Genomic DNA, 13,132 nt, shown 5'->3' with positions numbered 1-13,132 from the left:
GTGGTGGTGGTGAACGCAATACTTAAACGGCTCACATTTCGATAGATAGGTACCTATATTTGTATCCAACGTTGTAGATATAGGTTTGTCTTTATACTAACATTCAATGTTTGTTACTTTCTTACACCTAACCTGTTGAACGGATTTCAATAAAATTACTTAGGGCAACTTTTATCCCAAAAATACACGCTATAAGGGGCTGAGAATTTGTGCGTGTTATAAGATCAAAAACGAAGTCGCAGTCAACAACTAGTATAAAAATAAGTTTAAAAACAAACAGAACTTGTTTTTTGTCTCAGAATATCTGGTTTAAGATTTCAATAACATAACCACGCTTTGCCAAGCCACTACGCAGCGATCTTCGTTACCATCTTACATAATTTTTTCCTTGTTTTTATGATAACGTCAAATTGTTGGCTATTTTTGCAACTGTTCTAATATTCCTAATTTTATTTCAAATTTAAAGTATAATTAGTACCTAATTTCAAACTTAAAGCAAGCAACTTACAGATAATAAACAAATATTACAGAATTATAAAATATTATTTAACTGTGTTTACAGAGATAATTTTAAAATACTAAGTACAAAACAAACAGATTTACAATTATGCAAGAGGCATACGTTCAGCAGTGGACTAATAGGTATTTACTGAAAGAGAGAGAGAGAGAAACACACTTACAAATAAATTTTATAATAAACTAACTGAGTCCCGCGACTTCATCTAATTTATTAGATAAATGACAGCATGTCTGTCCTTGTGACACAATCTATTTAACGTAACAAACAGATAGACAAATATACGTTTGAATTTATAGTATTAATATTTAAGTAAAAACTAGAGATAAGTATGTTTATATGTAAATTTTGTATATGATAACAATGTCGATATGCAAAGAATGCATTTGAAGTAGTGAAAAATTTTCTTATAAAAAATTCTGCCCTCTTTCACTCATTATAATATTTAATCGATAAAAACATCTATACACATATCTATACACACGCTGTGTGTTACTATGAAATTTGTTTGCTTGTTGAGTCAAATAAACACCAGGATTAGGAACCGGTTTTCAGAATAAACCATACTTGTTATTATTTTTATACATGCAGTTTCAATAGGAAATTTCCACCGTAGTTATTATTCAAGTGGTATCATTAATTTTTACTTGAGCACTTATATAATTATATCATTATTAGACCACATTGACGTATGTTGCAAAAACAAACTAGTTTTTATCGAAACAATAATCTATTTTTAGGATTCTGTACAAAAAAGTATAATAAATCGTCCATCAGTTGAATAAAAATAGCCTAATATTACTGGTACACCGTTCTATACATTTTAAAATAGTCTATTTTTCATAAAATATTATGTTAATTTACTACGTATAACTTTATTAACATTTATTAGTTCACGATAAAAAACTGCCAAAAAACAGGCTTGGTTTTTACTGATATATTTTAGCAAGCTTCCCCAAACATTTACACAACTTAAAAACTACAATATACACAGTACCTACCATAGGAAACAAATATACCTAAGACCATTTAATAGAAACAAATAACGGTTGAAGTGGAAGAATAAGAATAGAATAAAAATAATTTATTCAAATAAACTTACACTGAAGCACTTTTGAATAGTCATCACATTTTTTTAATCTACCGCTCATTCGGAAAGCTGTCTCATCATAAGAAGAATAAGCAAGAAACTTGCGTGTTGCCCTTTTAAATAATTTTATTCCTACTTTACAATTTAAGTTTAAGTGTGTGAATACAAACTACCGATTAGCACTAATTCAATTAAATAATCAAATAGAAACAATATTTAATACACAACAACTGGTTAAACAATTAATAAGAGGAAATCAGTCATAGTGATTAGAGCAGACCAGTCCCTACAAGCAGCACTCGTTCACGAGCATGACGGATGAGCCAGCCATCACTGCGCTCGACTATATTTTAGGGAATCCAATGACCCAGCCCACCACGCCGCCACATGTCTGGACATTTAGTGAGCATAACTATATTATTATTCCACTCGACCACGTCATAGCTACTTAAAATTACTATATGGTAGTTACAGTATTCGCACTTTACATGAGGATGCATACGGCAATCAATACAAAAGCTGCTACGCTATCATACATCAAGAAAGCAGTATGAAAAGGAAATTATAACGTTGTCCGCATATATAACATAACTTATTCTTGCTAGATATTGCTATCATCTATAAATTCATCTATCATATAATAGGCTTTTTTTTACATAACATTTGTTTAATATAAAATTTGAATTGCCTCTCTTGCAGATTTAGCGTAGATTCTGGCAGTTTCTTATAGAATCTTACGCAATTACCATAGAATGAAGAAACTCTCTAGAACCCATACCATAAATAGAATGTATGGATCTCTTTTGTAAAATAAATATAGTATTTACATCGGCAGCTTTACCCCATAGCAGTATGCCATTTGACATAATGCTATGGAAATAACTAAAATATACAGGTTTTGCCGTCGCCACGTCTGTTAATTGCCTTATTCTTCTAATCGCATAAGCAGCAGAATTAAGTCTACTGGCTAATTTTGAAATATGGGGCTCCCATTGTAACTTCGAGTCCACTGTTATTCCTAAAAAAACTGTAACATTAACAAAGTTTATTATTTCATCATTAAGCAATAGCTGCGTATTTACTTGTCTTACATTAGGAAGCGTGAATTTAATACACTTAGTTTTGTTGGAGTTTAATAATAGATAATTACATGTGAACCAATTTAATATAGCAGAGATAGCATACTTTACATCATCTAATTGATTACTTTGGCGACCAATCTTAAACACTAACGAAGTATCATCCGCAAATAACACTATATCTACAACTTTATGTATCATGTAGGGAAGGTCATTTATATAAATTAAAAAGAGAAATGGGCCTAAGATTGAACCTTGAGCAATGCCCATTTTAATATTAGTTCCCTTAGACTTTACACCATCAATATCTACAGTTTGCACCCTATCCTCTAGATAAGATTTCATTAGATTTAGGTCATTATCTCTAATACTATAATGTTCGAGCTTGTACAAAAGTGTTTTAGTGTGTAGTGCGTAGATCATCTACGCAATCAAACGCCTTCGATAGGTTACAAAAAACGCAGAGATTATCCTGTGTGTCTCCCATGATTTGAATATATGTGTAATAAGCGCTACACCTGCATCAGTAGTAGACTTGCAGGCAGTGGAACCATATTGCTGACTGTGAAGCAGTCCATTATCCCTGAAGTGTTTTAACATTTGGTTAAACAAAATCTTTTCAAATATTTTACTTACAACTGGCAAAATAGAAATTGGTCTATAATTGCCTAGCTCAAATTTATCTCCTGATTTAAATAGTGGAATTAATTTGCTAAATTTCATCAATTGAAATTGAAAATGGCGTGTTTCCTACACCCCATTTTCAACACATTTATTGAAAATAGTAGCTAAATAAGGAGCAAAAATATCTATAAATAAACTAACTACTTTAACTGACATGCCCCAGAGATCTTCCGTATTTTTTTAATTTAACTGTTTGAATATTTTTATTACAAGAAAAGGGCTTACATGTGAAAATTTAAATGTCAAAGAGTGAGGGCCGACATTAGCCTCCAGTAATGTTTTTGCTCGAATTGCAGATGAGTTTAGAGAAGATGTAACGTCAATCAGAATATTAGCAAAAAAATCTTGGGAAATATGTTTTGTTGCTGTTATTAACGTAGTGCGTAGCGACTTCTATGTTGATTATCGTATGCCTCTTACTTGTTATACTGTAATTATTTATATAAAAAAAACATCTATTAAAAAGAGCAACACACAAGTTTCTTGCTCATTCTTCTTGTGATGAATCTGCATTCCGAATGAGTGGTAGAATCAAAATATGACTATTCAAAAGTGCTTTTAATGAGTTTATTTGAATAAAGATTATTTCTATTTCTATTTCTAACTTAATGCCATAATTAATGAGAATTGATTGCAGGCTTTTTCAGACCTTCCAGTTTCTTTATTTATTATTCCCCATTCCCATGATCTTAATTTTGTCAGAAGACTGATTAATTTGTTTATTTATATAATTAGATTTAGCTGCAATACAAACTTGTTTGAAAATTTTAGAATAATTTCTCCCATAAGTCGTAAATTTGTCATCAAATCTATATTTTTTTTATCATATAAAACAAAAAAAATGTTTCTAGTTTTAAGTATATCCACATTCTGTAAATTTAGAGTTAACACAGTATTCTTTTTTCTTGAAAATATTCTGGTATTCTTTTGACAAAAGACTAATTAACTTGGTGTAAAGAACATCAGGATTATTGAGACTGATAGATTGTAACTGTAAGTCTAATTTATATTTAACAATGCTTTAGTAGTGATTAACATTGTAAGCATTTATTTGTCTTTTTGATCTTTTATTATTGGTATTTTTTTTAGTCTGATTACTAAACTTAACAGCTTGACCACACTGATCTGAAGGAAGTTTATTTATTATTAATTTTTCAATATACTCACAGCTGTTTAGTCCATAAGCTATGTACTATTATACATAATCGTTGAAATTTAGGCCCTAGGCTTGTTTGCCTCCATTGTACTACAAATCTCTCTAGGATTTTTTAAATATAAAAACGTGCACTTTCCTGCGAAAATAATATACGCTGTCCAGTGACTGATATATTGTGAGGTTGAAGTCAGGTCTGAGTTCATTTTTACGAATTCACCAAAAATTTATCACGATGTGAGATCACGTGGAGATCACCTAACATGGTATTTTTATGTAGTTGTAATTCCAAGCTATCGACTTACCCGAAAATTTAATAGTAAACATCGCCTATTCAATATTTGTGAAGGATTAGGTATCAGGATGGCGAAACAAAACTATATATAGAAAATTATTTATTTTTATAATGAATGATATAGTAAGGTACAAAGGCAAAACAATATACAACTGTATAAATTCATTTTTAAACACATGTCAAATAAATATAAAAAAGTAATTCATTCTAACAACTCTAAAGAGTTCTGTAACATACTCCGGCGCGCAACATGCGCTTGCGCATTTAAAAACAAAACTAAATAAATTTTTATTTTGAAAATACAAACATGTTATGCACGTAACTATTTACACGAGTAATCTTTGCGGAATTTTAATTACACGCCCCGATCTTGTGGTTTTAGTAAGTACCGCTATTGCTTCTTTTGCAATAGGATCTACTGTGGATATTTCCAAAGGATAAAGTCTTTGTAATGGTCTTATGCGTTCTCCATATGTTGTCTTGAGGCGAGCTACTCTTTCATGACCATCAACACCTGGATATAATTCTTCCACAATAGCTAACGGCCAGTTAACTCTCTTAGTATCATTGATCTCAATAAGAACAATATCACCGACTTTAACATGTAATCCCTTTTGTATTCTGTTATTTTGTGTCTTTTGGGCTAATATAGCTAAATATTCATTCCTAAAACGCACTTTAAAATCGTTCTTTAATTTCTGAATATATTTTGAACGATTATTTAATGATTCTGTATTTACTTCATCTAAATCTGAAACGTCGTATGATAAACAATTTATAAACATAGAAGGTGTTAATGGCATTAAATTTTCCGTGTTTTCCGTAATATATGTAAGAGGTCTATTGTTTAAAATAGCTTCGCATTCTGTCAAGATAGTTAATAATTCTGTATAATGTAGAGCCGCTTTTCCCAACATTCTCCGCAATAACTCTTTTAACATTTTAATCAGTCTCTCCCAAAATCCTCCCCACCACGGCGCATTAGGGGGTATAAATTTCCATTGCAGTTTTTGAATGGAAGATTTCTTGCTTATTTCTGCCCAATCGATTTTATTCAATAAACTGTGCGCTCCACGGAAATTCGTTCCATTGTCACTATAAATAGTACGTACTCTACCTCTACGTGCTAAAAATCTCCTAAGTGACAACAGAAAATCTTCTGTAAATAAAGATGTACATAGTTCTAAATGTATCTATAGCTCTATAAGTTGCGCAGGTGAACAATACAACCCAACACTTGTCACCGGATTTTAGATATAAGGGTCCCGCCATATCGATTCCTGTAGCTTCAAAGGCAGCACCACATCGAACACGATCGGCCGGAAGAGGTGCACTGTGAACAGTGTACGCTCGAGAATTATGTCTTCTGCATGCAACGCAATGTCTAATAATACTTTTTACTAAACGCCGAATTCCAATAATCCAGTACTGTTCTCGTACGCAGTTTATTAAAGTTTGAGATCCAGCATGTAATGTTTCTTTATGTTTCAGCCTTACTAGACGTTCTATTAATATATTTTTACCTGGTAGTAATATTGGTCTTATAAAATTATTAGTATCGTCAGACAATGTCACACGTGTCTTTACTATATATTTTCACCGTCCCTAAATGTTTCTAATTTCAATCTTTTTATATATTCCTCGTTAAAAGTCTCTTTCTGAATTAAATGTAATAATTTCATCTCCGCGTATTCATACTCTTCTGCAATTAAATTTCCATGACGTTTATTATTCTTCTTTCCTGAATTATTTACAAATCTATAACACCATCCTGTCATTCTTACAATTTTAATGAAATCAGAAAAGTATGTCAGATTTTCAGTAAAATTCTCATGTTTCTTAACCAGAAGACACCTCTTAATAATCTCTTTGTTTACCTCATTAATATCTGGGTTGATTGCTGAGAACGGTCATTCTGACTCTGGTTTTCGTAACCAGTCCGGTCTATTCCACCATTTACTATTAACTAAACTTTGAGGGTTACAACCACGCGAAGGTAAATCAGCGGGGTTGAAATTTCCTGGAATATGATGCCAATTATTTATATTTGTCTTCTCTTTAATTTTTTTTACCCGATTTTGTACATAAACATTTAAATCACTTTTAGTAAACCAGGATAAAACTATACTAGAGTCAGACCAGTAATATTCTTTGCACGATTCTAATTCCATAGCTTCTGTTTTTAGCTAATACTAATTTTATTGACACTATTCCATTAAACTCTGATCGTAAGAATATACAAGCTGAATAAGCCAATTGGCTAGCGTCGCTAAATATATGTAAAGATTTGTTGCTATTTTTTAATGACGTGTCACTCAAACGGCTTGGTAAATGACAGTCCTGTAAAATACCTATTTGATTCATCCATTCTTTTGCCGGTTTTTCTATAGAATCAGGTACTTCGACATCCCAATTAAGTTTTAACTACCAACACTTTTGAATTAACAACCTTGGTAATAATGTCGCAGCACAGAAAAATCCCAAGGGATCAAATATACTATGAGTACATGACAAAAGAGTCCTCATTGTTACTTTACATTCTGAATTGAATTGACGAATTTTGCAAAAAATCTCATCTCGCTTTGGATCCCACATTAAACCTAGTACCGATATAGTTTCAACATTTTTATCTACCATATGTGGTCCAGTTACCCAGCATCGTAACTCAAAACCTCCTTTAAGCATAATTGACTTTGACTCGCTTATAAAGGTTTCCATCTCTTTTTAACTATCTACGCTTACTACACAATTATCGACATAAAATGCACTTTTCAGTACGTTCGCTGTATGGTTATCGTACTTATTTAAATGGTATAAAATGGTTGCTGAAAGAAGGAAGGGACTACACGTTACTCCGAAGACCACTCTGCAGTGACGGTACGTTACCATATCTCCATCTGTTTTATTGACGTCTTTCCACCAAAGAAATTTTAAGTACTCTCTATCATCGGGTTTTAATGAAATTTGTAAAAATGCCTTTTTTATATCAGCCGTAATACCGATAGCATTTTTTCGAAATTTAATCAATAAGGGTGGAATAAGCTCTATCAAATTATTACCCTTTTCCAAACAATTATTCAAAGATATACTACATTTTTGAGTTGCTGATGCATTAAATACAGGTCTAATTTTTGTTGTTAAATTGGATTCCTTAATAACAGCATGATGTGGCAGATAATGACCTTGTTTTGAATTCGGATTATTTAATTTCTCAATTATACCACTGTGCAACCATTCTTTAAAAACTTCATCATATTCCTTGAGTATCCCCAATTGAGTTATTTTAGTAGTAGTCGACTTTAATCGTTTCAATGCAATTTCATAATTAGTCACAAGCTGCATTTTATATTCACCACCTTTCCAAGCAAGGTTCACTTCATACCTATCATAATTATTTAGCCTGACTGTACTGTTAAAATATTCTAATATTTCCAAATCAGTTTCATTACGCTTTTTTACCACTTCTGGGTCAGAAATACCCATTCTCTCTAACTTCCTTAAATCGGCAATATCAAAAGTACAATGATATACATTTATAATATTGCTGTTAATGACAGAAAGACATGACGTGGCTTGAATAGGTCCCTGTACAGTCCATCCTAATTTAGTTTCTAAAGCAACTAATTTATCAGTAATTTGAACTACACGGCCTGTGAGCAACGTGCCTGTCATGTCTGCTCCTATCAACAAACCTATGTCTATTACATTGTCATTGTCATTTATTACAATACCCTGCCTCCTTAGCTTGTTTGAAATCCTTTTCCTCTAAAGCTTCTATTTGTATCGTCCTGTCACGGTCTCCACTTTGTGAAGGATTAGGTATCAGGATGGCGAAACAAAACTATATATAGAAAATTATTTATTTTTATAATGAATGGTATAGTAAGGTACAAAGGCAAAACAATATACAACTGGGTAAATTCATTTTTAAACACATGTCAAATAAATATAAAAAAGTAATTAATTCTAACAATTCTAAAGAGTTCTGTAACATATACATGAATTGCTAAGGACCCGACGTTATCATGGACACCAGACATCCCTACTGCTCACGCGTTCCAATTCCAGAGGATTAAGATATCATGCGTCTACCCTGCAATTTCACTACCTTGTGTCATCCTTCAACCGAAACACAGCTTACAAAGCTTACAACCGAGGCCTACTGAAGTAACTAACTACCCAGAGCCGGATTGTTAGTAATGTGGATTGATAACCCCATTGCTAGCAATGTACCATGTCCGGTCGACCTCCACACGGTTCCCCCTGGAAACCATCGTATTAAATTCCTGGTGAATTTGTCACGATGGGCTAACTGACCTGACCTCATGCTCATCTTATCATCCTCCACTGGTGCCCCGCTAGCGTAAACCGTTAACGCAGGCGGGTGCACCATTCCATTATCATCCACTAAAAACAAAACTATCCTAACAGTTTTTAGAAAAGTGTTCTACGTCGGTAAAATTACAATTTTTTATTTATTTATTCATTTATTTCAGGCAACTAGGCCCATATTATAAATACCTTATAGACTAACATACATATAATGTAATAAAAACCAATACAACTATATTGTCTGTGTGATCACTGGCACTGAAGACGGCAATCTGCCACGGTAGCGCCGATACACCACACCTTTCGGCCAGTAGTCCTCTTTCATGAAGGTGGGCAGCAAGTCGGTAGGGACCAGGGCCACAAACGCTTTGAAACTCGCGTTGTGACTCGACTTCAGCTGCGTCACCCTCAATGTCAGGTTACTCTTGGTACGGATATAATCGACAATGTCCTGCTCCTTAGTGGCGTAATGTAGACGGGACAGGTACATTGTCGTTGTCGGTGTAGCAGCACGCAGCAGAAAGTTGGGCCCAGTGAGTGCAGTGCCACAATGATTCCTATTGACCCTGTTTGTGCGCCTCTTCTTTTGTACCACGACGAAGCCATCATCGTCGCGGTTCCCAGTGGCAGCACACGTAGGGTCAATGTTCAGTGCCGTAAAATTACAATGCCAGCAATGATGGCTTTTTCAGGCGCTACTGTCGAGGGCACATGAGCTCTCAGTCGATTGATTCGCCTAGCGAGTACTTACCTGTGTTCATCACTATCGACTGTTATTTTTTCCTGCTGAACAATGAATATTCTAAATGGTATTAAATTTTCAGGCGTACAGAGTCAAGCTTTCTTTTATAATTAAAAAAAAATATAAATAATGTACTGTACACATAAATACATAAAAATTTGCAATAATCATAACGAACTGCTAACTAATATAATCGTACTGTAACAGGTACCACTTGGTTTGGTAACTAGTATGGTTACTCCATTTATCGTTACTTCAGCTGTCTATGCTTCAGGTGTCTATGCTCATTCTTGCGTTTTTGTGTGTCAAATAGTGTCTGTCAACAAATTGTCAAACTAAATGTCATATCATGTCATTACGTGGCTGAACTTACACTAAAAATAATTCTTATTTCTTTACTTGTTTCCTTAAATTTAATTAATTAAACATTTTTTAAATATTATCTTCCATATTATATCTCAGAATGAAATACACATATAAAAGTTCATGGCTATTTACAGTTCTAGCATTTGTATCATTTAAAACAGCTAGCTGTTATACTATTACTGTGGATGCACACGCCGAAGAGTGTTTTTTCGAAAATGTTGAAGCAGGTACTAAGATGGGTAAGTTCATAGACGCTCTGACACGTTGAGTTATCTATTTCACTGCTATTTTGAGTTTTTCTATACCCAAATACCTATATTTATAAAGAAACTATCAAACCGCGTCTCATGGAGATAATTCCCATGATTAAAATTGTTGTTCTATCCAAGGGTTATATGATTAATTCTCTTCCAGGTTTGACATTTGAAATAGCAGAAGGTGGATTCTTGGACATAGATGTAACGATTACTGGTCCCGATGATGCAGTTATGTATCGTGGTGATAAAGAGTCGTCGGGCATGTACGCCTTCTCAGCACCTACTTCGGGAAGATACACTTACTGCTTCAGCAACAAAATGTCAACAATGACCCCAAAAGTTATTATTTTTTTAATAATAGATTATAATGAAGTGTTATCCTTTGAAAATAATATTTAAATATGAATGTGTGTAGTACATTATACTACCATCTGCTAATAACTAAGATTGGCATATGGTGGCTTAATTGGGTACAGAGTCCTTTTGTCTGAAGTATTTTTTTAATGAATGACAATAGAATGGTCATCCACTTGCACTGTTGTGGTGCTAGTGGAGATTGATAGAATAAGCATGATAAAGTCAGGTCAGTAAACTTCAATAACCAATTTTTCAGGACTTAACAATGATGGCTTCTAGGGGGTATGTGGAGGTCAACCCTATTGCTAGCAATAGGGTGAAAAGCATTGTTAGTAATATTATCTACAATACTAACAATGCCATTCTGCCTTTGGTATTAAGGGTGTGGCATGAGAGATGCATGATAAAAAATGCCCAGAAACATATATAGTGTTACAACTTAATCCCTTCCCTAATATTTACAAACTTACAATTTCCAGGTAGTAATGTTCAACTTCGAAGTAGGTGATGCACCTCATAAAACTGGTGACAAAGAGGATGATGCAAATCATAATAAGTTGGAGGACATGATCAAAGAGTTGGCTACTACTTTAAAGACTGTAAAACATGAACAGGAATATATGCAGGTTTGGAAATAACTTATACAAAAGAAATTAGACAATGTATTATATAATAATAGCTGTGCATGAAAATCAAATGTGGGTGACCACAGTTTCACAAAATATAGCCTGTGTCATTCTAATGCAAGATATTACTGTAAAGTTACAAAATCCATTAAGTAGTTTTTGCATGAAAAAGTAAAAACATCCATAAGTAATTACAAAGTTTTGCATTTATATTATTAACATTGCTACAGCTATCCTAAATCACAGGTAGTCACAAATATGATATTTGATTTCAAATAGATCCTATTGAAGTCTAACTTCTCTTGAATTTTTTCTATTTCTTATTGATGTTTATTTATCAGAAAGCCAGTCAAAATATAAATACAATAAGGAGTCTTTTTAGTTTAAATAGATTTGACTAGATCTTAATGTAAAAAGAAAATATAATTATACATAGTTATTATTATTTTATATATTATTGGTTTAGTTTATGCAAAATAAACTATTTTCCATATATTGACAAACCATTTTACATAACATTTTCCATAACTTGAATTTTTTCACAGGTGCGTGACAGGATCCATCGTTCCATAAATGAAAACACAAACTCACGAGTTGTTTTATGGTCTATATTTGAAGCATCAGTACTCCTTGTCATGACTCTAGGACAGGTCTACTACTTAAAAAGGTTCTTTGAAGTTCAAAGAGTTGTGTAACATTTTACATTGTATTATATAGATGAACTTTACTGGACTGATAAAGTTAAGTTAAAGTTTGCCTGTACAATGTGGACAACAGGCAAAGTTTTTTTTAATAAAATATTGTTGAAAACAAAAGTTCGGAGAACTTACATCCCAATCATTATTTATGAAGAAATATATAAATGAATGTTCTCAAGTCCACTTACTACTTCTTAACAAAATCAATACAATTTTGACATTTAGTATTTCGAAAACATCTGTGTAAATATGAAACTATACCACGTAGTATTCCAGGCACTATTTACTGTTAAAAATTTTATTTTATAATGCTGCGCATGTTAAGTTCATCATCACAGTTATAAATATCATGTGTTTAGTATTCCAATTCTTGGAAGTAAAGATTTCAGAATATTACCATTATTATCAAAAGAGAATGACTAGTTATGAATAAATAATGTAACTATTGTTAGGTGAGTGACATGACCGTCGGTACTTGCTGATCTGATGTGTGTATAGATGAACGTTTGTGGTGCATGTATGTAGCTGTTTCAATAAATTAATAATGTTTATAAAACTACTGTCTTTTTAATTCCCATTAGCCGTCTATTGAGAAATTCGGTGCTATTGAGAAAATGCTAAAATATTGAAAAATTATTCCAAGCTATCTATAATATTGGAATATTAGTTACACAACCAATGTCATAGGTAACCTACACCTAAGTAATTATTACGCAACTATTTATTTTAGTTATTTACTCACACCTGCTTGTAATAATATAAAAAATATATGAATCTGTATTTTAATTCAATTTTATTGAGATTTTAACAATTATAATATAATATGCACACTTGGTAATATCACAATTGCTAAGGTTTATTTGATCAGAATTTCCAGGATTATAGACAATGCTCTTAAGATAAAAACATTATTCTGTAAATTAATTTAGCACCTAT

The 13,132-nt window shown here is 32.6% G+C and overlaps 1 protein-coding gene across 1 annotated transcript; it reads left to right on the top strand.

Annotated features, from left to right (window-relative positions):
* Positions 1–10,244: 10,244 nt before the first annotated feature.
* Positions 10,245–13,128, top strand: LOC131847974 (transmembrane emp24 domain-containing protein 2). The gene is made up of 4 exons (XM_059197707.1): positions 10,245–10,497; positions 10,673–10,854; positions 11,352–11,498; positions 12,044–13,128. Exons 1-4 carry the CDS (start codon positions 10,356–10,358, stop codon positions 12,191–12,193), a joined length of 621 nt encoding a protein of 206 aa, XP_059053690.1. The 5' UTR covers positions 10,245–10,355; the 3' UTR covers positions 12,194–13,128.
* Positions 13,129–13,132: the final 4 nt, after the last annotated feature.

The sequence above is a fragment of the Achroia grisella genome, unplaced genomic scaffold (assembly GCF_030625045.1).
Source record: "Achroia grisella isolate CSIRO2021 unplaced genomic scaffold, CSIRO_AGI_Agris_v1 utg109, whole genome shotgun sequence".
In the NCBI taxonomy this organism is placed as follows: Eukaryota; Metazoa; Arthropoda; class Insecta; order Lepidoptera; family Pyralidae; genus Achroia; species Achroia grisella.
The sequence above is the reverse complement of the archived record's forward strand: the minus strand, read 5'-3'. Positions and strand labels throughout refer to the sequence as shown.

Excerpts from the sequence above, each read along its gene's own strand:
- LOC131847974 (XM_059197707.1), top strand. The coding sequence starts at position 10,356 with ATGAAATACACATATAAAAGTTCATGGCTATTTACAGTTCTAGCATTT. Across the intron at positions 10,855-11,351 it reads TGTCAACAATGACCCCAAAA|GTAGTAATGTTCAACTTCGA; the intron begins GTTATTATTTTT and ends TACAATTTCCAG. Across the intron at positions 11,499-12,043 it reads ATGAACAGGAATATATGCAG|GTGCGTGACAGGATCCATCG; the intron begins GTTTGGAAATAA and ends ATTTTTTCACAG.